Consider the following 26,162-nt stretch of genomic DNA (forward strand, 5'->3'; position numbering starts at 1 on the left):
CTGAGGGTCGTGGGGGAGTGTCCTCCTCAAGCATATTTTCTATCTGGAAATCAACTACGCTGAACAAAATGGCTATCTCAAAATTTTGATTGGATGTGTTTGGGGGAATGATGGACGTGGGCCGAGGCTAGTTGTTCTCCAGTCACTTTCGACTATTAAAAAGGGCACTAGCCACTCCAATTTCCAATCGAATGAGCCCTTTTCGAAGTTTCTACGACAACTCTTTCGATACGAACTGCCCGGGTATGAAAAAAAAACAATAATACATTGTGCCAACATCGTTCTTAACTTAGGCAGTGCTATTGCGCTGCCTATAATTCGTTCGTAATATCATAGCATTTAAATTTAAAAGATAAAAGGATGAAGCTTTATTCCTTAGTATGACGCCAGGTGTTTGCTATCACGCTCACGGTAACTACCCCTTTACCTGACGCGGGTATCATTAAAGGGTTTAACCCATGCACCCGTTTATGCAATTTTACCCTAATGATGGAATAGCGGAAAAGCGATTTAACAAGGGACATGAATTTCGTGATATCAATGAGATTAATTTATCGTTGAGAGAGCCGTTCAAAGGAGGGGGAACGGAGTTTTACTTGTTAATTCCATATAGACAATCATGCTTGTTATTATTTGACTATAATCTCACCCCTTTTTTAGTGAGGGATGGAGACATCCTTAATACACGTAGAGGCTCAAATATAAGACGGATGAAATTCCCCCTCTAGCACAGGGTTTTATAGTCTCTAGAGAAATAAGAAAAAATAGCCCGGTCCCGCTATGCGAGTAACCAAACCATTGTGTAACGGATCATCTTTGTTTTTGAAAAATCAATACAGGACCACGTCACACCTCACTTTTTGTTCTTGGAAATAACGGGAAATTACTTTGTCTGCTATTAATATTGAAAAAGTTCCCTGTGTGTAAAGAAGAAAAACCTATCTTAATGGGCTATGACCAATTTGGACTATGCCCCGACTTTGGAGGGCTCTGAAGCCTTTCCCCTATATTCTTAGGTTTTTAAACAATTAAAGAAAAACTATGACGTAACGTCTATATTTGCATCTTGATTGATGGGCCCTGAAGGTTTTTCATAACCCTTCTAGGTTTTTAAGCAATCAGTGAAAAATTATGATGTAACGTCCAGGTTTGCATCTTGATTGGTGGGCTCTGTTCCCTACATCCTAAGGTTTTTAAAAAAATCAAAGAAAACCCTATGATTTAACGTCAGTAGTAAGGGGCCAATTCGTTTCACCAGTGATTGCGTAATAAGCCTTACCACGGGCCAGGCATCTATATATTTGAACCCTACGCCTAAGGCATAGATATGTGTGTGTACTTTAAACGAATTGGGGTTACCAGGGTCCTTTGCCTGCCAAGAGGAACGAGTATAACTTGATTGGTGATTAGGATTTGAATATTTTTTTGGTTAAATCCGTGGTCATTCATCTGTAAGTTGATTAGTAGGTTTTTTTTTTTTAAACTTGGCTAATAGGTTTTTAAACCTATTACTGCAAACCCTTCATGCATTCCATTTTTAGAACTAGGAGCGTGATGTGTGTGTGATGCTATCAGACTGGTTTCGTTTCATGGATTCATTAATAGAAGGACTAATGTTTTTTGAAAAGGGTAATTACTTCTTTAGTTTACGAGATTTGCCAATTTTTTTTTGCGAAAAGATATTTGCGTAAAGGTATTGCGAAGGTTAAGAATGCCTCACGGGTAATTAAAGAATGAGATGCTTGCATCAACAATACAAAGAATAAGCTCAGATACTTAATAGATTTGACGTTTACAAGAGACATTGCTAGCAAGTATTCAATAGCTTAATTGAAAAGTAACGATAGAATGACATTGTGACTTGACCTAGCTTTACCTCGCCGATGTGGTCTGTATAATACATAAGTAACGTTTGAAAAATATTGTCAATTTAAAAAGAAATGGCTGAAAAGTGTTTTGCGGGGGAGGGGGTGCATGGAGGGGTGAGGTGCACGAGGGTTCAGTTACAGGGGAGACAGTTGCACGGGGGGTTTCGGTTATACACGGGTTCAGTTACAAGGGGGATTCAGTTGCACGGGGGTATCCCTTTTTTCGAAAATCGGGCTCCCTGTTTTCAAAATCCCTTTTTCTTTTGAGGCTTGGAGCATTTGGTGGCTAGATATTAAACATAATGAAATTTATATAGTTGCAATCTGCATAAAAACCCAATTCCTGTCAATTGTTATCAAAATTCCATTTTTGAGTTTTGGTTACAACTATAAATAAGGCTATCGTGTCTTTCTGAACTTTCTGTGCGAGGCAGGGGTTACTATTTAGTTTAAATAATTCTAGGAGGAATTGAGTTTTATGGATGGTATGGTAAAATGGTACTTGTTAGATATTCGGGTAAACATACGACTAAGAAACGCTTCACTATAAATAAGGATATCGTGTTTTTCCGAACTTTCTAGGGCGGTGGTAACTATTTAGTTTAAATAATTATAGGAGGAATTGAGTTTTGTGGCTGGTGTTGTAAAATGGTCCTTGTTATATATTCGGGTAAACATACGACTAAGAAACGCTTCACTATAAATAAGGCTATCGTGTCTTTCCGAACTTTCTAGGGCGGTGGTAACTATTTAGTTTAAATAATTCTAGTAGGAATTGAGTTTTATGGAGGTTATGGAAAAATGTTACTTGTTAAATATTCGGGTAAACATACGACTAAGAAACGCTTCACTATAAATAAGGCTATCGTGTTTTTCCAAAGTTTCTAGGGCGGTGGTAAATATTTAGTTTAAATAATTCTAGGAGGAATTGAGTTTTATGGATGGTATTGAAAAATGTTACTTGTTAAATATTCGGATAAACATACGACTAATAAACGCTTCACTATAAATAAGGCTATCGTGTTTTTCCGATTTTTCTAGGCGGGTGTAACTATTTAGTTTAAATAATTCTAGGAGGAATTGAGTTTTATGGTTGGTATGGAAAAATGGTACTTGATAAATATTCGGGTAAACATACGACTAAGAAACGCTTCACTATAAATAAGGCTATCGTGATTTATCGAACTTTCTAGGGCGGTGGTCACTATGTATTTTATATAATTCTAGGAGGAATTGATTTTTATGGATGGTATAGAAAAATGTTATGTGTTGAATATTTGGGTAAACATACGACTAAGAAACGCTTCACTATAAATAAGGCTATTGTGTTTTTCTGAACTTTCTAGGGCGGGTGTAAGTAGTTAGTTTGAATAATTAAAGGAGGAATCGAGTTTTTTGGCTGGTGTGTAAAAATAGTACTTGTTAAATATTCGGGTAAACATAAGAGTAAGAAACGCTGAACTATAAATAATTAAATAGTATATTTCAGAACTGTCTACGGTGGAGGTAAATATTTAGTTAGAATAATTCTTGCAGTAATTGATCTTTGTGGATGGTTTAGAAAAATGGTACTTATTAAATATTCGGGGAAATATACGACTAAGAAACGCTTCACTATTTTCTTTATTTGGTGGTCATTAAAAACGAAATTTTAGTGTTAAATAAGTAGTTTTTGTATCTTTTAATAGAGCTTTACGGGGATTGAGAGTCTCAGTTGCCGGATTCCGTGTGATTTTTCTTCTTTTCAGTAAGACATTCGATATCCTAAAAGTGTTTAATTCAAAATTTTTTAAAACTTCGAAATTTTTCAACTTTATTTATTTTTTCTTTTTGTACATAACTTAAAATGTCAAAATATGATTACAGTTCTGACAATTGCGCTCTTTGATTGGTCAGAGACACGATGTGACTTCCCCACCGGTATTCTATGACCGGCTATTGACACTACCTAATCTATTGCATGTATTAAATCAGTATTTTTTACACAGTGGAACGATAGACACATAATTCACATCTATAAAAAAAAAGTGAAGATAGAGCAGATTAATAATGTGTGTTTACATAACAAGGTTATTGTAGCATTGAGTGCTGACAAAGAGATGTATTTAAACTTTGAAGTAAGTATAGGTGGTAGCTCTATTGGAAATGTATGCATGCATTTTCATGACAGTAAGGAATTAAATTTCTTTGGAATACCAAAAAATTCAGCTCTTATGTTGGTGGTTATGCGAGATAGAGATCTCCAGAGAAGATTGCACTCAAAGAGAATGCCAACATAAAAATAATCATTGATGATAGAGGACAACTCCTTGCTACTATTGCAGGTAACACATTACCTACTGATACATCCAATCGTCACCTTTCGGGTATTAGCATTCAACGGAAGATCAATAAAAGAAAGGCCTGCTCTTCTACTAATATTGTAAACCATATCTTGTCTACGTGCCGAAACTGTTACCTGTGTAAAAATAATGTGATAATAGACAGTGAAATTGCCAGAAAAAAAAAAAGGGCATTGTCAGAAAATATCACGATGGAATATAAAGATGAATCGATGAAAAACAAAGCACCAGCAAACGTTACTGCCATTGATCAAGCAGTCATTGAACCAAATAATACCAGAGACGAAAAGCATATTGAGCCTGTTGGTGAGACACCAGTAAAAATTGTGTATGACTCAAAATGGAATAATGATTATTCTACTGATTACGAACTAAGAGAAGACAATAGCTATAATATCAAGCGAGAACATGGTGAACTATTTTATGGAGCAGATTCAAAATGTCCAAAGTTGATCATTGATATTAATAATGTTTCATAATATATTTTTGTATTAATATTCTACATAGCATTATTTCATTAAAAATATATTATGCATTACATTGTTATGTGTTCATTATTTTTAGAGTAAGCTAGCATATCAAACGTTTAGAATGTCTAATAAAACCTCGGAGATGTAAGAAAAGGAATTTGCATACATCTATTGTCAGACACACGTGAACAAATTCTTTCTTGAATTAGCATCCTGGATAAATAAAAAAAGACATTTCATTCAAGAAATTATGACGAAACTGTATGTAAGCAACAAACTCCTTCTTGAAGTTACCTCATGTATACACAATGCAGAAATTTCATTTAAGGAATTATCAAAAATTGTAAGTAAGTAACAAATTCTTTCAAAAATATGTTAATACGTTTAAGCAATAAATATCTTTAAGCTTAACTCGTCTTTATTCTTCAGAATAGTTTTATTCATTTCATTAAATTATGAAGAAATTGTAAGTAAGTAACAATAGCTTTCTTGAATTCGCGTCATGGACACAATACAGATATTTAATTCAAGAAATCATAATAAAATCGCAAGTAAGTAATAAAGTCTTTATTGTTTTCACCTATTGGACACACAATACTGAAATTTTATTAAAGAACTTATGAAGGAATTGTAAATAGGTAAAACACTCATTTTACTTCATGGATACACAATGCAGAAATTTCATTTAAGGAATTATCAAGAATTTTAAGTAAGTAGCAAATTCTTTCTTGAATTCGCCCCCCTGGTTAAATAAAAAAGACAGTTCATTAAAGAAATTATGAAAAATTTGTAAGTAAGTCGCAAATTCTTTCTTGAACTCACCTGGTGGATAAACAAAAAAGACATTTCATTCAAGAAATTATGACAAAATACTCAGTAATTAACAAACTCTTTATTATTTTTATTAATTATATGCACGATTTATAAATTTACTTAAATAAATTATGAAAAAATTATCATTACGCAGAAGTTTATTTATTGAAGTGAACTCTTGTATACAAACGACGGTAATTTCATTTAATAAATTATGAAAAAAAAAAACAATTTCTTTATTTAATTAAAATCTTTGATAAACAATATGGAAATTTCTTTTGAGAAATTATTAACATATTTGTAAGTAGGTAACAAACTATTTTTGTTTTCACCTCTTGGATATACAGTACAGAAACTTCATTAAAGAAAATAAGAAAAAACCACAAGTAATTACCTTTTTTTTCTCTTTATCAAAACCAATCTTAACTTAGCTATACGATGTAGAAATTTAATTCAAGAAATTAGGAAAAAATTCTCAGTAAGTAATAATTTCTTTCTTGAATTCAACTCATGGATACACAATATCGAAATTTCATTCAAGAATTTCATGACTTAGATACACGATGTAGAAATTTGATTCAAGAAATTATGAAAAAATTCTCAGTAAGTAACAATTCTTTCTTGAACTCATCTCTTGGATACACAATACGGAAATTTCATTCAAGAAATTATGAAAATATTTGTAAGTAAGTAACAAACTCTTTATTGATTTCACCTCTTGGATATACAGTACAGATACTTCATTCAAGAAATTATGAAAAAATCGCAAGTAAGTAAATTTTTTTTCTCTTTATCACAAACAATTTTCACTTAGCTAAATGATGTAGAAATTTTATTAAAGAAATTATTGAAAAAATTCTCAGTAAGTAACAATTTCTTTATTGAAGTCAACTCTTGGATACGTAATACGGTAATTTCATTCAAGAAATTATGAAAAAATTGTAACTAAGTAGCAAATTCTTTCTTGAATTTACCTGTGGGACAAACAAAAAGACATTTCGTTCAAGAAATTATGACAAAATTCTAAGTAAGTAACAAACTCTTTATTGTTTTCACAAGTTAGATATACGACGTAGAAATTAAATTCAAGAAATTATGAAAAAATTCTCAGTCTAAGTAGCAAATTCTTTCTTGAATTCACCTGTTGGATAAACAAAAAAAAAAATTTCGTTCAAGAAATTATGACAAAATTCTAAGTAAGTAAAAAAATTTATTGTTTTCACTAGTTAGATATACGAATTATAAATTTAATTAAATAAATTATGAAAAATTTCTAAGTATATTTATCAATTTCTTTCTTTAATTAACCTTTTTTATAAACAAAAAAAAACAAAAAAAAGACATTTCGTTCAAGAAATTTTGAAAAAATTCTAAGTAAGTAACAAACTTTATTGTTTTCACGAGTTAGATATACGATGCAGAAATTAAATTCATGAAATTATGAAAATATTCTCAGTAAGTAACCATTTCTTTCTTGAACTCAACTCTTGGATACACAATAAGGAAATTTCATTCAAGAAATTATGAAAATATTTGTAAGTAAGTAACAAACTCTTTTTATTAATTTCACCTCTTGGATATACAGTACATATTATAAATTAAATAAATTAGTAAAAAATCTATATTAGTGATCTTTTTTTTTCTCTTTATCAAAAACAGTTATAAAATATATACTTGGTGTATAAATTTAGTTAGGTAAGTTATTAAAAAGTTATAAGTCATTAAAAATTTATTTATGTTATTAAAATAATGGAAAAAAACCGTAAGGAAATTTCATTCAAGAAATTATACAAAATATTTGTAAGTAAGTAACAATCTCTTTATTGATTTCACCTCTTGAATATACAGTACAGATACTTCATTCAAGAAACGTGATTAAACACGTTTTGAAACTACATGCTATTTGTATGCCTTTCCTTGGCACCTTTCCAAATGAACGGGGATTCCCCACTGCTTCCTACACATTGCAAAAAAGTGAGCAGTACGAAAACTCCACGTTTTCAACCAGACTGGTTTTTTAGGGACCAATCAGGAGAGATATGCAACTTTATTGATTTCACCTCTTGAATATACAGTACAGATACTTCATTCAAGAAACGTGATTAAACACGGTTTGTAACTACATGCTATTTGTATGCCTTTCCTTGGCACCTTTCCAAACGATCGGGGAGTCCCCCGGTGGTCCTTCACCGTTCAAAAAGTGACCTTTACGAAAACCACAATTTTTAAACCAGACTGGTTTTTTAGTGGACAATCAGGAGATATGTGCACATTCGACACAGCTTTTATTCATTTTTTTTTTTAAGGGTCCTTTTGTTGAGTTTACGTGCGCGCACGTAACCAAGAGTTGACTTCAAGAAAGAAATTGTTACTTACTGAGAATTTTTTCAATAATTTATTGAATTAAATTTCTAAATCATTTAGCTAAGTGAAAATTGTTTGTGATAAAGAGAAAAAAAAAGTTACTTACTTGCGATTTTTTCATAATTTCTTGAATGAATTATCTGTACTGTATATCCCAGAGGAAAAATTAATGAAGAGTTTGTTACTTACTTACAAATATTTTCATTGTTTCTTTAATGAAATTTCTGTAGTGTGTATCCAAGAGATGAGTTCAATAAAAAAATTATTACTTACAGAGACAATTTTCATAGTTTATTTTATCAAATTTATACACTGTGTATCTAAGTCATTAGATTCATGTCTGTAAGTTACGTATTGTGTATCCATGAGTTGACTTCAAGAAAGAAATTGTTACTTACTGATAATTTTTCACTAATTTATTTAATTAAATTTCTTCATCGTTTATAAAAGTTAAAATTTGTTTTTATAAATAGAAAAAAAAATGTAGTTACTAGTGGTTTTTTAATAATTTATTGAATTAAGTATATGTACTGTATAAAAAAGAGGTGAAAAAAAATAGAGTTTTTTACTTACTTAAAAATATTTTACTAATTTATAGAATGAAATTTCCGTATTGTGTATCCAAGAGTTGACTTCAAGAAATAAATTGTTTTTTTTTTCATAATTTATTAAATTAAATTTAAGTATTCTGTATCCAAGAGCTGACTTCAAGAAAGAAATTGTTACTTACTGAAAATTTTTTCATAATTTCTTGAATTAAATTTCTACATCGTGCATGTAAGTCATGAAAACAATAAAGAGTTTGTTACTTACTGCGTATTTTGTCATAATTTCTTGAACGAAATGTCTTTTTTGTTTATCCACCAGGTCAATTCAATAAAGAATTTGATACTAACATACAGATTCTTAATAATTTTTCGAATTAGCTGTATTTTTTATTTACAAAGGGGGCGACTTAAAGACAGAATTTGATAATACAATAAAAATCTGTATAAGTCATTAAGTGTAGTTTATGCAATGTGTGTCAATTAGGTACCAACATTGTTCTACCCATTTACAGATAAATCATAATTTCTTGAATAAAATTTCAGTATTGTGTATCCAATAGGTGAAAACAATAAATACTTTATTACTTACTTGCGTTTTTATGATGATTTCTTGAATTAAATATCTGTATTGTGTACAGGAATTTAATTCAAGAAATCTATTGTTACTTACTTAAAATTTCTTAATAATTTAATGAAACGAATAAAACTATTCTGAAGAATAGACGGGTTAATCTTAAATATATTTATTTCTTAAACGTATTAACCTATTTTTGAAAGAATTTGTTACTTACTTACAATTTTCGATAATTCCTTAAATGAAATTTATGCATTGTGTATCCATGAGGTAACTTCAAGAAAGAGTTTGTTGCTTACTTAGAGTTTAGTCATAATTTCTTGAATGAAATGTCTTTTTTTATTTATCCAGGAGGCGAATTCAAGAAAGAATTTGTTCCCGTGTGTCTGACAATAGATGTATGCAAATTCCTTTTCTTACATCTCCGAGGTTTTATTAGACATTCTAAACTTTGATATGCTAGCTGACTCTAAAAATAATGAACACATAACAATGTAATGCATAATATATTTTTAATGAAATAATGCTATGTAGAATATTAATACAAAAATATATTATGATACATTATTAATATCAATTATTAACTTTGGACATTTTGAATCTGCTCCATAAAATAGTTCACCATGTTCTCTCTTGATATTATAGCTATTGTCTTCTCTTAGTTCGTAATCAGTAAAATAATCATTATTCCATTTTGAGTCATACACAATTTTTACTGGTGTCTCATCAACAGGCTCAATATGCTTTTCGTCTTTGGTATTATTTGGTTCAATGACTGTTTGAGCAATGGCAGTAACGTTTGCTGGTGCTTTGTTTTTCATCGATTCATCTTTATATTCCATCGTGATATTTTCTGACAATGCCCTTTTTATTTTTCTGGCAATTTCATTGTATATTATCACATCATTTTTACACAGGTAACAGTTTCGGCACGTAGACAAGATATGGTTTACAATATTAGTAGAAGAGCAGGCCTTTCTTTTATTGATCTTCCGTTGAAAGCTAATACCCGAAAGGTGACGATTGGATGTACCAGTAGGTAATGTGTTACCTGCAACAGTAGCAAGGAGTTGTCCTCTATCATCAATGATTATTTTTATGTTGGCATTCTCTTTGAGTGCAATCTTCTCTGGAGATCTCAATCTCGTATAACCACCAACATAAGAGTTGAATTTTTTCGGTATTCCAAAGAAATTTAATTCCTTACTGTCATGACAATGCATGCATACATTTCCAATAGTGCTACCACCTATACTTGTTTCAAAGTTTAAATACATCTCTTTGTCAGCATTCAATGCTACAATAACCTTGTTATGTAAACACACATTATTAATCTGCTCCATCTTCACTTTTTTTTTATAGATATGAATTATGTGTTTATCGTTCCACTGTGTAAAAAATACTGATTTAATACATGCAATAGATTAGGTAGTGTCTATAACCGGTCATAGAATACCAGGGGGAAAGTCAGAACGTGTCTCTGACCAATCAAAGAGCTCAATTTTTAGCACTGTAAGCATATTTTGACATTTTAAGTTATGTACAAAAACAAAAAATAAATAAAGTTGAAAAATTTCGAAGTTTTTAAAAAAGTTTGAATTAAACACTTTTATGATATCGAGTGTCTTTACTGAAAAGAAGAAAAATCACACGGAATCCAGCAACTGAGACTCTCAATCCCCGGAAAGCTATTTTAAAGGATACAAAAACTACTTATTTAACACAAAAATTTCGTTTTTAATGACCACCAAGTAAAGAAAATAGTGAAGCGTTTCTTAGTCGTATGTTTACCCGAATATTTAACAAGTACCATTTTTCTATACCATCCATAAAACTCAATTCCTCCTAGAATTATTTAAACTAAATAGTTACCTCCGCCCTAGAAAGTTCGGAAAAACACGATTGCCTTATTTATAGTGAAGCGTTTCTTAGTCGTATGTTTACCCGAATATTTAACAAGTACCATTTTTCCACACCATCCACAAAAATCAATTCCTCCTAGAATTATTTAAACTAAATACTTACCACCGCCCTAGAAAGTTCAGAAAAACACAATAGCCTTATTTATAGTGAAGCATGTCTTAGTCGTATGTTTACCCAAATATTAAACACGTACCATTTTTCAAGACCATCCATAAAACTCAATTCTTCCTAGAATTATTTAAACTAAATAGTTACACCCGCCCTAGAAAGTTCGGAAAAACACGATAGCCTTATTTATAGTGAAGCGTTTCTTAGTCGTATGTTTACCCGAATATTTAACAAGTACCATTTGTCCATACCATCCAAAAAACTCACTTCCTCCTACAATTATTTAAACTAAGTAGATACACCCGCCTAGAAACATTGGAAAAACACGATAGCCTTATTTATAATGAAGCGTTTATTAGTCGTATGTTTATCCAAATATTTAACAAGTACCATTTTTCAAAACCATAAATTAAACTCAATTAAAAATAGAATAATATAATCTAAATACTTACAACATCCCTAGAAAGTTAGGAAAGACACGATAGCCTTATTTATAGTGAAGCGTTTCTTATTCGTATGTTTACCCGAATATTTAACAAGTACCATTTTTCCAAACCATCCATAAAAATCAATTCCTCCTAGAATTATTTAAACTAAATAGTTACCACCACCCTAGAAAGTTTGGAAAGACACGATAGCCTTATTTATAGTGAAGCGTTTCTTAGTCGTATGTTTACCCGAATATTTAACAAGTACCATTTTTCCAGACCAGCCACAAAACTCAATTCCTCCTAGAATTATTTAAACTAAATAGTTACCACCGCCCTAGAAAGTTCGGAAAAACACGATAGCCTTATTTATAGTGAAGCGTTTCTTAGTCGTATGTTTACCCGAATATCTAACAAGTACCATTTTACCATACCATCCATAAAACTCAATTCCTCCTAGAATTATTTAAACTAAATAGTAACCCCTGCCTCGCACAGAAAGTTCAGAAAGACACGATAGCCTTATTTATAGTTATAACCAAAACTAAAAAATGGAATTTTGATAACAATTAACAGGAATTGGGTTTTTATGCAGATTGCAACTATATAAATTTCATTATGTTTAATATCTAGCCACCAAATGCTCCAAGCCTCAGAAGAAAAAGGGATTTTGAAAACAGGGAGCCCGATTTTCGAAAAAAGGGGTACCCCCGTGCAACTGAATCCCCCGTGTAACTGAACCCGTGTATAACCGAAACCCCCCGTGCAACGGTATCCCCTTGAACTGAACCCTCGTGCAACTCACCCCACCAAGCAACCCATCCCCCACAAAACACTTTTCAGCCAGTTCTTTTTAAATTGACAATATTTTTAAAACGTTACTTATGTATTATACAGACCACATCGGCGAGGTAAAGCTAGGTCAAGTCACAATGTCATTCTATCGTTACTTTTCAATTAAGCTATTGAATACTTTCTAGCAATGTCTCTTGTAAACGTCAAATCTATTAAGTATCTGAGCTTATTCTTTGTATTGTTGATGCAAGCATCTCATTCTTTAATTACCCGTGAGGCATTCTTAACCTTCCCAATACCTTTACGCAAATATCTTTTCGCAAAAAAAAATTCGCAAATCTCGTAAACTAAAGAAGTAATTACCCTTTTCAAAAATCATTAGTCCTTCTATTAATGAATCCATGAAACGAAACCAGTCTGATAGCATCACACAAACATCACGCTCCTAGTTCCAAAAATGGAATGCATGTAGGGTTTGTAGTAATAGGTTTAAAAACCTATTAGCCAAGTTTAAAAAAAAAACCTACTAATCAACTTACAGATGAATGACCACGGATTTAACCAAAAAAATATTCAAATCCTAATCACCAATCAAGTTATACTCGTTCCTCTTGGCAGGCAAAGGACCCTGGTAACCCCAATTCGTTTAAAGTACACACACATATCTATGCCTTAGGCGTAGGGTTCAAATATATAGATGCCTGGCCCGTGGTAAGGCTTATTACGCAATCACTGGTGAAACGAATTGGCCCCTTACTACTAACGTCTACGTTTCTATCTTGATTGGCGGGTCCTGAAATCTAACAAGTTCTATTACGTAACAACCAAAGATATCTTGAAGAAGTTTAAAACAAAAAGTGTCGGGATAGCAATTCAAAGGGAGTACTGCCCCGTAGAATCCAAAAAGACCTCACCACTCACCATCATGTCTTCAACTAGCGGTATCTCTTATACTAAAATGTATGTACGCATTGCTATAATATTATTCTATCAATATTGTTTTAACTAGTGTTGTTCTTCTAAACTAACTATACAGCTAAAGAATTTGAAATCGCTAGTATATCTTTGAAGTATTTGTTCATATTTCGGAAACATTTGCTACGTAAAACTTTAGAACATGATTCTAAGGGCGTCTCAAGGAATATGCTTTTAGTATTTTCGGAACTATAACTTTAAAAATAGAAAAGTCAATCGGGATGGCAAAAATGCGTTAAATGTACTTGGTCATTCTATGAATTTCAACTCTTCCGTAACAAGAAGGGGTTGTCAGCCTACCGTGCAAGTACTGCAAACTATGGCTATATATATTCCTCCTAATTCCGGAATGCTTGAAAGACGCAGCTGATCAATTTTTCTGAGGATTGATTGATTTATTATGTAAAAAATAACTACGTAATTTCACCCACTATTCAACATTATTTCAGAATATATATTTATTGCTACTATATACTACTACATAGTAATGGAGTGAATCCCACTCCTCCCACTCATGCCTGAATGTGGTTCCATAAAAAATGTTAATTTTGATGATTGTGATGTTTATTTTTTCGGAGAGGCAATATGAACTGACCATCTGTGTGAAATAAATACCGAAAAGACTTAAAAAAAACAACAACAAGGGCAAACTTAGTTTTTGGCCTAAGGCCAAATCCCTACATTATGGAAAGAGGTGTAGGCTGGGAATCATTCCCAGCGGTGCCGATAAGTTTGTTTGGAAATAATGTTGAATTAGGAATCAAATTGCATATTTATCTTTTAGCTAGCAAATTAATAAAAACCTCCAAAAACGAACTAAAGTGCATAAACTCTAACATTTATGAGCAATTTTTCAACACCTAATTTACTATTCATGATTCATATTTCTTTTTTTAGGGTAAAATCAGAAGTTTATTGCGCTTTAGATCTTGGCAATTTTCCGTTTGACAAGCAAAACTGCAGTATCTTCTTTGAAAGTTGTAAGTAATTTTCATTTTCTAATGACTCGGTACATTTGAAGTTAATATAGACCAAAAGAGTAGTAAGTCGCTCTTTCAATACTTTTCACCCCATAGAATAACTCCTTCTCCTAAGACAGTTGAATGAACTTCCAGTGTGAAGGCAATGAACTTTTTTACGAGCGATCTAGAGCTAACTCCCTGTCAGCAATAATCTTGAGCTGATTAAATAAAAAAAAACAAGTTTTTTTTAACTGAAAGTAAAGAGCGACCTTAAAACTTAAAACGAACAGAAACTATTCCGTATATGACAGGGACTGTCCCCTCCTCAACGCCTCGCTCTTTACGCTAAAGTTTGACTCTGTCTCACAACTTTATTTTTTAAAACAATAAAAAACTTTCTACCTCCCCCACGGACAAGCTTTGCTTTTTAGGGGAGGGAGCAATAATTTTTTGTTGATATGTTTTTTTTTCAATAAATCCTTCTTCTTCTTAAAAAAAATCATATACGTAATATTTTCTGTTCGTTTTAAGTTGTGATGTTGCTCCTTACTTTCAGTTGAAAAACTTATTTTTTTTATTTAATTTCTGGTCTTTTTTTTTTAAAGAATGCTGGGAAATCTGACGCCCCCTTGATAGCAATGTCCCTTCCCCCATGAAAGTTCCTTCATGGAAAGATCCTCCAAAATATCCCCCAACTCACCCCCTCCCCCACTACCAGAAAAAATCCCCCCCTGAAAACGTCTTTATACTTCCCAATAACCAATACCATATGTTAACATTGGGTAAAGTTCATAACTTTCAGCCCTCCCCCCCGAGGACTTTGGGGAATTAAGTCATCCTTAAATACATAGTTATCATATTTTCGACAATGCTGAACAAAATGGCTATCTCAAAATTTTGATCGGATGACTTTAGGAAAAAAATGTGCGTTGGAGGGGGCCTAGTTGCGCTCCATTTTTTTTGGTCACTTAAAAAGGGCACTAGAACTTTTAATTTTCGTTCCAATGAGCCCACCCACGATATTCTAGGAGCACTGGGTCGATACGATCACCCCTGGGAAAAAAAAATAATAAAAATAAACACGCATCCATGATCTTTCTTCTGGCAAAAAATGCAAAATTCCACATTTTTGTAGATAGGAGCTTGAAACCTCTACAGGAGGGTTCTCTGATACGCTGAATATGATGGTGTGATTTTGATTAAGGTTCTATAACTTTTAGGGGGGATTTCCCCCCTTTTTCGAAAATGAGCCAAATTTTCTCAGGCGCGTAACTTTTGATGGTTAGCATTAAACTTAACGAAAGTTATATATTTGAATTCAGCATTAAAGTCTGATTCTTTTGATGTATCTATTGGTATCAAAAACCCGTTTTCTAGAGTTACGGTTACCATTGAGCCGGGTCGCTCCTTACTTACAGTTCGTTAGCACGAACTGTTTGATATGGGTAAGGACTGCGCATATCTATACATCGTTGAATGACCAAACGAATGACCATGAACTTTTGTATAAGTAACCTTGATTTAGGAATCTCAGTTTCCCCCAAAAATAGCCCCCTTCCCCACCAAAAATTCCATGATTCAAAATATGTTTTTTAGAATTGAATGATTTTTATATCGATATAACTTGTATAGTTTATTTTTATAATTTTTTTTTTTAAACAGAGAGTGTCATTGCAATAGCAGGTCACTGACCTGCATTTTTATGGCATGATTAGAAATAATTATTGCCAAATAAACGGTTTCCATAATCATTGAGTTAAGTAAGTAAGTTCGACCGACCACAATCTGGCGCGATGAACCATAATTAAGAATAATTAGACATGCTTGGTTGCCCCAAAAAGTACAAGAAGATCTAAAACAATACATTAAGTAGATCAGAGCCACTGTAGACTATTTTTGTGCCTATTAAGAGATTAATTATGAAATTTTAGAGCGAGAGAGACTTTCTCTGGTCACATTTCTATGCTTGAGAATATTCATAGTCACCATTTTGCAAATTGGAGCTTTCGGTGATAGTTTTTAGATAGTTGAGATTACATTTACGTCAGTAGAGTAGATCCATGCAGTTCTAAGATGCCCCCGTACAAACAGGTTTTTTCTAGTAGTTACAGATCATCACACTCTTTGCCAAGAGGAACGTGTATAACTTGATTGGCTATTAGGATTTGAATAAAAGGAATGGTTTTCACTACAATTCATATTAGTAAGAGAATTGTATTCAAAGAGAATAGTTTTTTATTTGAAAGGATATTAGTGGAGAAAAAAAAATGAGTGGTGCATTTACACTATTGGAGATTAATGATGGAACCGACAGCAGCAGCAGCAACGATATACGAGTACCTAATGTAGCTGTGGAAATAACTGCTGGCTGTAGACTATGTCTTGAATGGGACACTATGTATGCTAGATACGTGATATCATTAAGCAAATTTAAGCAGGAGAAACAGCTGTGTTTTGCTGGAAAAGTAAATATTCTCCATATAAATAAACTTCGGTCAGCATTAGATGTCCTATCGAAATATATTGATGAGAAGAAAATGCATTAGTGAATATTATTATTGTAATTATGTTCAATAAAACTGTTTCTAAATCAATGGTATTTTTTTCTTTTTTTCTATAGTAGACAAGCTTATATTTTGAGTACAAAAATGAGATTCTGATTAGTCTGAAGGTGGTTGTGAGAGAGTTAGGACTCTTAGAAATGGATAGATTCGAGAAAGATCGAATCATGAGGAATCTAGTTCTTATGGAAAAACGTTTGATTCTAGATGATGATTTTCTAGAGTTGTCTATTCAAAGGAAGATATTTTCTCGGGGAATGCTTGTTGATATAATGAAAACTGATTCTCCATCATTAGACTATTGTATGAAGCTTCTACATCGTGGTCCAAATGCATTTACACAATTTATTGATATATTGATAGCGACGCAGCAAAATGATATTGTGGATACGATTTTAAAAATTAGTTTTTAGAAATTTAGGACTTTTTTTTCATAAGAAAGATGGTGCTCAAGGATGATTTACTCCTCTCTCTCTCTCTCTATCTCAGGCAATTTTTTGATGTTGCTAGCTCAGTTTCATTGTGGTAGTGAGAGCGTTAACACATGACAAAATTTTTCATACATGTCCGTTATGTATGTACACACAGGGCAGTTGGTCATCATGTGAGAATTGCACAATGATTGAGGAGTGTGATGAAAAGTGTAGATTATGCAATCCGTGTAAATTGCACAGAGGATATGCTGTACAAATTAAAGGTTGTAAGTCCTGTCTTGAAGAGGTGTGTGACTCTCATCCTAGAGGTCACCTATGCCCCAATTGTCATTATGATAAGTGCAAGCAGTGGGAGAGTACATATCCCGGTCTGATTGGAAAGAATCCTAACCGGGATTTTAGTTTATTGCTACGAGATTGGTATCGTCGTGGTTTTAGACTGTTCTGGGAGGAGGAACCAGGTCAACGATTCAACTGTTGGAACAACAAGAGAATATGGTTTCTACGTCATTGTTGTGAAGACACTGTGTGTTATGATTATAAGCCCACTGATTTTTATTTGGCTGTGACGGAATGTGATTCGACACTTGAGGACACTGTTTGTGAAATTGCTTCAAATACACAAATTGAAACACGTGAATTATATATAATGAATGCGATTAGTATCATTGACTATACAAAGAGATATGACAAGAGTGAAGTCACACTCTACTGTAGAAAATGTGACCCTGACATTGCAGTACATCAGAATCAGTACACTGTGAATTCAAATAATCTACCAGCACTAGTTGTTGTCGACAAATACCTAGTAGTGGATGAAATCTAAAGATTAGAAAAGTCGTTTTATCATGTATATATTTTTTTTTTATTAATAAAAAATTTCACATACATATTTAGAACATTTTATTCTTATGGCAATAAAATCAAAATTAAATAAAGTTGTAATTATTTTCTCCACTAGAAATTCGTTCAATTTAGGTAAGTCAACGTAGATGTTGAGAAACTGCTTGTAGGTGTAGCCAAGACATCTGAACATGAAAAAGAGTACTGCATGAAAACCACATGTCTTAGCTGTTAAATCCTGTACTTTTCGTTCATTTTGAATAATGGTTTTCAGATTGTTTTCAATAAAGTTGCTGATATATGGTGTGTAGAATTTATACGATAGGCCAAGAGGATCAAAAAATTCAATACTCTTCGCTGTTTGAAAGATGCATAGCCACTGGCTAATAGTCAAAGTCAACTGAATTCTTGTAAATAAGATTAGGAACTTTTTATATCTTTATATTTTTTCATTGGAATCCGAGGGTAGTCAATATTAAATGTCCTGGGACATGTAATTATCAAGACTAAATACCGTAAGAATCTTATATATATTACTTTTTCTCGTTCTCGTAGAAAACTGCCGTCAGGCGGGATTTTCCGGGAGGTTTCAAATTGGCGCAGTAATAGTATGGTGATACTCTCAGCCAGAGCATTGACAAATGTACACTCTAAACATACATTCCCAGTACGCACTATGGTCATATCCTGTGTGCCTGACAAGTCAAAAACAAAAACCCCATGATTTTTTTAAAACATTGATTCGGTTATTCCATTTTCAAATAGTTGAGAGTCATGATCTAGGGATTGCATAGTCAACTCGTACAGAGTTCTATAGGATTTTTTGTCAAATGATAGAGTGTACAGTGGACTACCATTCACTTTGCACACAAGGCTAGATAGACCAAAAAAATTAAAATCAGGGGGGGATTCAGTCCAGGATCCAACGACGCTACCACTCTTCACAAAGGCCAAAGCCAATTTTGAAGGGATTTCTCCATTGATAAACGATGAATCGCTATAGCTACGAGAACCGGTGGCAATGTGACGTTGATTGGTGATTGTATGAGGGACAAGAAGTTTAATATTGTTACCATTGGCTCTTAGCTTTTCCACTGCCAATGCACCAGAGCTCATAACTTGTTGTTTTCGGACATGGAGAATTGCCGATGTGATAATAACATTTGCATCGGATGTTGCAGGAAGTGTTTTTCTCAAAATGAAATTTGATGGGGCCATCTGTAACTTTATGTCAATCTTGACATTGGGGGGAAGCCATTGGGATATATTGAATATCTCATGATTTAATTTTCCAACTAGATGATACTCCTGGGTCACTGCTGTAGTCAACTCACCGTCAGTATCAACACCTGTTCGATATTCATAGCCCAATGATTGTCCTCTCATCTCCTTGTACACCTTCGGCGTCATCATTATAAATTGTATGTAGCTTGCATAGTTGGATAAATTATTGCTAGTGCTCACCAATGTTCCATTAATAAATACATTAATTTGTTTGAACAAGTTGTGTAGGATACAGTTTTCATAGGAGAGACGATCGCCGGCATTTGGAATTGTATTATCTGACTTTTTCTTCACCACAACATTTAAATCAATAAATGTTTACGACAAATCAATGAAATTGTCTTCATTGGAAAATATTTGAAAGTGTATATTTTCCGAGAGGGGTTGTTGGGGATGAAATTGTTCATAGTAGCCATACTTGACACTGACATCAACATTGTCAGCATTGAATAGATTCAATGAGGAACTGATTGATGGATATGATTCCTTGTGGGGGAGATAAGTCATCTTAAGAGAAGAAATCCTTCTTTGATCTAACAATCTTCTTCTTTTTCTTCTTCTTCTTCTTCTGTTGCTTATTGGTCTTTGTTGTTTTATTTCTCAAAGTCCTTGTTGATGTCCTTTGATTCCTGCCTGGGTGGAGACTGATGAGTGAATGACGCGAACGCATCCTTTTCAATCACTCCCCATTTTGTCGAGATTTTAATTGTTCACCAACGGCTCTTGCTGAAGATCTAATATTTTCCTTAACACTCTCATTGAAATTCTTGCCCGACCCCCAGTCCTGTAGTGTGGAGTCAGCAAAATTTGATGCAGCAGGTACAAGATATTTTCTGGCAAGGGGTAGTGCAGAATGAAATAGCCTAGCAAACCAGCTACCAAGACCATAGCAAGACAGTGTAGTACGCCCCTTGTAGTAGTCCAATCCATTGCCTATTTGACGTGGACTCAAAGCACCGAGATAACAATCGATATCGGGACAGACAAATAGAATTCTTCTATTGTTTATTTTTTAGGTGATTGTACCGTCGTTGACAATGGGTCGAAAATGACATGTAATAACTGCTAGGCCTTTTGTTATTGCTAGAGGATCACCCAAATCACTTCTTAGTGTTAACTGACAGAGTTCCAAATATGAAGTGTTTACAGGAACATACTGAAGATGCTTGATATTATAGTGATGAACAAGTTCATGAGTTGTTTTTCGTTCAAGAACACGTAGGAGGGGTACATTTGAATTACAGACTCTCGACGTTTCCACAAAGGATGAGTAGAGAAATATGCAAGAGTCCGAGGCAAAACCAGGTGGATAATCAGCAAAAATAACTTGATCCATCCCGTAAACAGCGCCAGCATTTTCCCCATGGATCATATTCTGTTTAAAGCCAAGAATATCTCTCAGGTTATCATTGAGAATAATTTTGTCAGTGTCAACAGGTGATCTACTGTAAATCCTATTATGTTTCAGTGAACAGTTGAAAGGGAACGTACCATTCCGACAATCTGAGATTTTTCCATTGACTGTACGACACAAATCCTTCATATTATGATATTCAATATATTTTAATCTGGCATGTAGATAGTCACTAGATTTATGTGCTTTAACCCATTCTTAGTCGACATAGCCCAACCCATTCATAGTCCAATCGAATGGTATAACTTGTATATCATACACGCGATCCTTTCTCAGGATGTCATAGGTATTTTTGAGGATACAGTCGACAAGGGCCACTTCATATGCACCGTCAAATTTGATGGCGGGTGAGAGTTTTGTCCAAAAATCACTTGTCGTATTCAAGTCATTGTAGAGAGTATCTGAAACGTTGGACATGAAAGTTACATAGAAATCATTGGGCATTGTCAATATCTTCAACGCCAATCCAAGAATCAAAATCGGAGTTGTATCCTAGCCAGCGAACAAGTAACTGTTTCTTACACCTGCGAGTACTTGTCTTTAATATCTTTTCAATTTGATAGATTTCACTAGCATTTTTAACTTTTTGCAATTCATAGTCATAAAAGCCGCCGAGAATCTCTTCATCTTTGGTATCACGCAGGCTAAGTTATGGGTTTAGTGTCTAGGATTTTTGCCACCTTCCAAATTTCAGTTGACCACAAATAATTTCCATGTTTAAACAAATTATTTTTTATATTATTTCGAACCGTCTAGACAACCTTGAAGCTATTTTTCTTCTTCTTCTTGGCCTTATATAATTTTGACTATTGTTCAAGAAATGCGTCAAGTTTATCATGATAAGAATGATTAACATCCAGTTGTGTAGAGTTTGACAATGATCGATGAGGTCGTTGATTATAAATCAACATGATTTTATCTAGATCATGAATAAAAGCTGGTGTATTTTTCAATGTACAATATCTTGAAATTAAAAGTCGGATAGTTCTTATCAATCTTTCGGCCAATGCAGCCTTTATAGGACAGTGACTATGATAGAGCAGTGTACTATATTTCTCTAGTACTTTTGCAATATGCGGATTAACAAATTCACAACCATGCTCTTTTTGAATTTTTTATATGACTTCTTTCCTAGAATACTTTCAATTGACCAATTAACATCAATGCCTCTCTTTGATTGCAATGTATTGGAATGGATCGAGCGACTAAAGACACTACTCAAATGTTAAATTTAATTTCCCATTATAGTATGGTGCCTTTAAAGCTCGTATAGAGTCAAGAGATCTGATTTAATTGTCTCCAGGTTGTAATATAATTTATTTTGTTAATATTGTTCGGAACAACGTCTATAAATCTGGCGCAAAGAGTAACTTGCCTAACTGTGTAGATCATCCCGGACACTAATAGGGCAAACACATTTGACATCGGACCGTGTGGAGGAGGAACTTAAACTCCCCACCTGCCAATATTTTCATAAACACCTTTCAGAACTTCAGCCATTTTGAACGTAAACACGTTGTGTAACGTCCGCTACACTTTTGTATACTGGCTGCTGCTGGTGTCGGAGACGTTGACTTGATACGTCTTCGCTTTTGTCTAGCTATCAGTGGTGTGCTAGTATTTTCCAAAATTGATTTAAAATCTTCTTCTTCTGCTTCAAGTTCATCTTTTAATGTTGATGATGATGATGATGAACGTTCATTTATTTTTTTTAGAATTTTTCTATTGAAAATAAGATTTTTGGGGAAGTTTAATGTATTTATAAAGTTGTATAGACGAGTGTCAAATGATAATAGTCCTTTACGATTTGTAACCATGTCATACATTAAATCAAGTAGATTATAGCTCTTGCCTTGAATTATAATCCTTTCTCCATTGCTCTCAACTTGAATTTGATCACTTTCAAAGAGATGGGTTAAGAGTCGTTTAAGTTGTTCACGATATGAGTGGGGGCATAGATTTAAAATTTTCAATAAAAATTTATACAATTACACCTTAGTTAAGTTTGTTACAGCAGCAGCAGCAGCAGCAGTCGACTCTTTAGGAGATGATTCTTTTTTTGGATCAGCAGCAGCAGTGGGTTTTGATCGATAGTGTTTGTCCACTCGGCGAAGAGAATCTTGAAGTAAAATCAGTTTTTTATCATCATCAATAGTTTCATTGTCGAGGAATTTACTCAGATTATCCTCAAAGTGTTCGACGGGTGAGAGAGCGAGTTCTATTGGAGTCAATTTATAAGGTTTTGCCATTCTCTAGAGAAAACTGTTTACAAGTCCTGCAATTATTGGCAGTAAAAGTGTGAAAAAGTTACCGCCTGTCTGAAGAAGTCGTTTCCTTTTAAAATTCTTTCCTTTCTTTTTAGAGGCCCCTGTACGTACAATGGAACGATGTTGCTTTGCCTGTTGCTTAACTACTTCTGGTAGTTGAACATTACCCTCGGTCAAATTTAAACACAGTTCAGATATGAGATTAAGGAAATCAGGGTCAAGACCGTGTTTGAGTATTGCTTTTCTAAGCTGAGGTTTTGAAGTGCTTAGAACTGAAAACAAATGCCTATTTTCATGTAGTTTATTCAGTGTCATGATAGCGACTAATAGGTCTTTTTAGTGTTCACCGGGAGATATACTGTAATTTCATTGTCGAAAATATCTGTGACTACACGCAGATCATCGGGTGTATTTTGATTAAGATCCAGCAGGATATAACCGTGGGGTTTATTAGTTGCCTGATTGTATGCTGAGAGCAGGAATTTAGGGGCTCCTGGATAGATCTGTTTATTGAGGGTTATTATCGAGCTAGAATCACGAACAACTCTGTAGATGATATAGTAGGTACAGTTCAAAGCAAGTGTTCGCATACATTTGCTCTGATGAAAGAGAGTGTGTAGAACCAGAGTAACGGAAATCTGTTCATGATGAGAGCGAACAGTGAACAATTGCAGCATTTGCTGAGACCATTGTTCAATAGATTCAGCCAGATCGTCAATGATCAGCCAAGAGTTTGGTTCAATAATGTTGAAAAAATCAAGTCCCTGTATGAACTGTATCTGTATCATCGATCCCATGGCACCAGCAATTGCTTTTATTTTATTGTACGACTCCTGCCAAATACTATAGCAATATTAGATTTTTTTCGGCTTTTCTGCAAACATTTTATCGCAATTTTTAATTATTTTAGTTAAGAGTGTTGTTTTGCCCGACATTGAGGGCCCACACAGAAACGATCTGAATGGTTTTTTAAATTGATACATGTTCCTTTCAACAGTTCACCTTGATAACAACTACCGGTAGACACTAATTGTCTAATGACTAAATAATTTTTTTTTTTCCCTACTACTCTGTTCTTCAAGAAGACAAAAGAAAAATAATAATATTTTTTTATTTTATTACATTCAGATAAAAAAAGTAACAATAAATTTAAAAAATAAACTTTTTTTTTTTTAAATTTATTCATAATAAAAAAAAATACAACAACAACAACAACAACAACAACAACATTTAAATAGCTACACACACAGATAAAAAAAAAACACTTTGTTTACAGAGAAAAAAAAAAAAAAACATTAAATTAGAGAGATAGCACTTGAAAAAATAAATTTTTTTTTTTAATTTATTTTTATAATAAAAATACAACAACAACATTTAAATTGAATGTACAGAGAGAGATACAAAAACATTTTTTTTTTTTTTTTTTTTTTTTAAATACAAAAAAATATTAAATTAGATATGAAACTTGAAAAAAAAAAAAAAAATCTGCTCTAAGTCCAAAAAAAAGAGAGATAACTTTGGTGTCGGTGCGCCTCCCGCGCTGGCGGCGGCCCCCCCCCCGCGCGCCGGCGGCCGCGGCGGCCCCCGCCCCCCCCCCAAAGGCCGCGAGGCCCCCCCCCCCCCCCCCCAAAGGTTTTTTTTTTAGGAAATTAGTTACAGGACTTTATTTAAACCGAGACTTTCACGGTGGGCAGTACATTCGATCCGGTCTGAAGTTAAATAGTGTCCAAGGGGGAGGGTGGTCACACCATCTTGACAAACATAGACCTTGTCGGAAATGGTACTCATAGCTATTTTTTCTACATTTACAGTATAGTTCTTGTACTTCAACGAACGAATTGCCAACAATTTGGCTCGTGGACTTGTATTTTCAGTAATACAATTCCTATAAATGTCCATATTGAAATTCTTGTCCACATAGCGCGTGGGTACTCCTTTGCAACGTTTCTTGATTTCCTCGTCGTGTGTCTGTATAAAGTACACCTTCGGACCGACAAACATACCACGGGAAATCAAGTCGCTACCCGTTTCAGATTTTAAAAATAATAGTTGATTGGGTGCCCGACGTTTTACTAGCTCAGGGCAAAGACCAACACTACAATTGGTGTAGTCCATCCGTGAGCAGATAATTTAACCGTGCGCCAAATCATCAATTAGAGTTGGTGTTTTTACTTTGAGCAGTAGAGACTCCGTGTCACTGTAGCAGACCTCTACTTGCCCCTTTTCCGGCCACTGTACCCTCGTCACATTGTAGTAGAATTCCAACAAGAGCTTTTTTGAGATCTCCAAGATAGCACTGCCTGCAGCAATATTTTTATTCAAGACAATGCGTCTTTTTTTCCTATTCAAAAGTACCATGTCCGGGCCAATGATTGTAAAGGAAGTGTAATTGGGATCGGCAATAATTCGAGCACATTGTTCTGGATCGGTCACAACGTCACAACGATTCCTATTACGAACACTCTCACACATTTTACCGAAAACCGAATTCAAACTGAGTTTATAAATTTCTTTTTCGGCTTTCGTCTTTGCTGCAGAACGTTTACTGACAAAAGTCTCAACAAATGTTTTCAAATAAGGCTTTTGACTAAACTAGAGTGCTCGGTGAACCCTTGTGACCTAGAAACCATTGTTGAACATACATTTTAACTATACATTTTGTACAACTATGTTTTTTTTTGGAAGAAGGTCAGCAATAAGTTTTTGTTTTGAAGGTGTCCATTGCAATCCGTCCACCTCGACTAAACGCCTATTGAGAGGACTCAAAGAGTCCTTAGTCACAGGTCTATTGATGCACGGGAAAACAAAATCCTTTACTGACTCGTGAAGCTCGACTGGTATCTCTCCATCAATTTCAAAAAACCATCCAACCGGTCCATTTTCATCAACACTGTCGTCGCCAATGTTGGGGAAATGGGGAGCTTGAGGGTCATTGAGCCATTTATAGTCGCCGCAAGGTAGTGCATAATGGGACATGGCCGAGGGGTAGAGAGAATTCATATCGAGGAAAACTGCATTTGATTTTGTCCCCGTCTTCTCCCCCGGTGGAGCAGTTTCCAAGATACGGTCCCCGTGAAAAACAAAACCCCCCTCATTGACCTCTCGATGAACAGGTGCTGATCAATGTCAGTGATTAGCCCAATTTTTTCCCCACTAATTTTCAGGATGAAGTCCATCACTAGATGAGGT

General features: G+C 33.9%; 1 protein-coding gene across 1 annotated transcript in view; it reads left to right on the forward strand.

The window, feature by feature from the left end:
- The window catches only part of LOC148939194 (pH-sensitive chloride channel 2-like), a 168,157-nt gene that overhangs the window by 68,382 nt on the left and 73,613 nt on the right, over positions 1–26,162 (forward strand). The window contains exon 4 of the mRNA XM_089106621.1: positions 14,106–14,188. Coding sequence (XP_088962747.1) covers positions 14,106–14,188 — 83 coding nt within the window. The remainder of the gene's footprint in view (positions 1–14,105; positions 14,189–26,162) is intronic.

The sequence above is a fragment of the Artemia sp. Qi Xiang Cuo genome, chromosome 21 (genome assembly GCF_049724085.1).
Source record: "Artemia sp. Qi Xiang Cuo chromosome 21, ASM4972408v1, whole genome shotgun sequence".
Lineage (NCBI taxonomy): Eukaryota > Metazoa > Arthropoda > Branchiopoda > Anostraca > Artemiidae > Artemia > Artemia sp. Qi Xiang Cuo.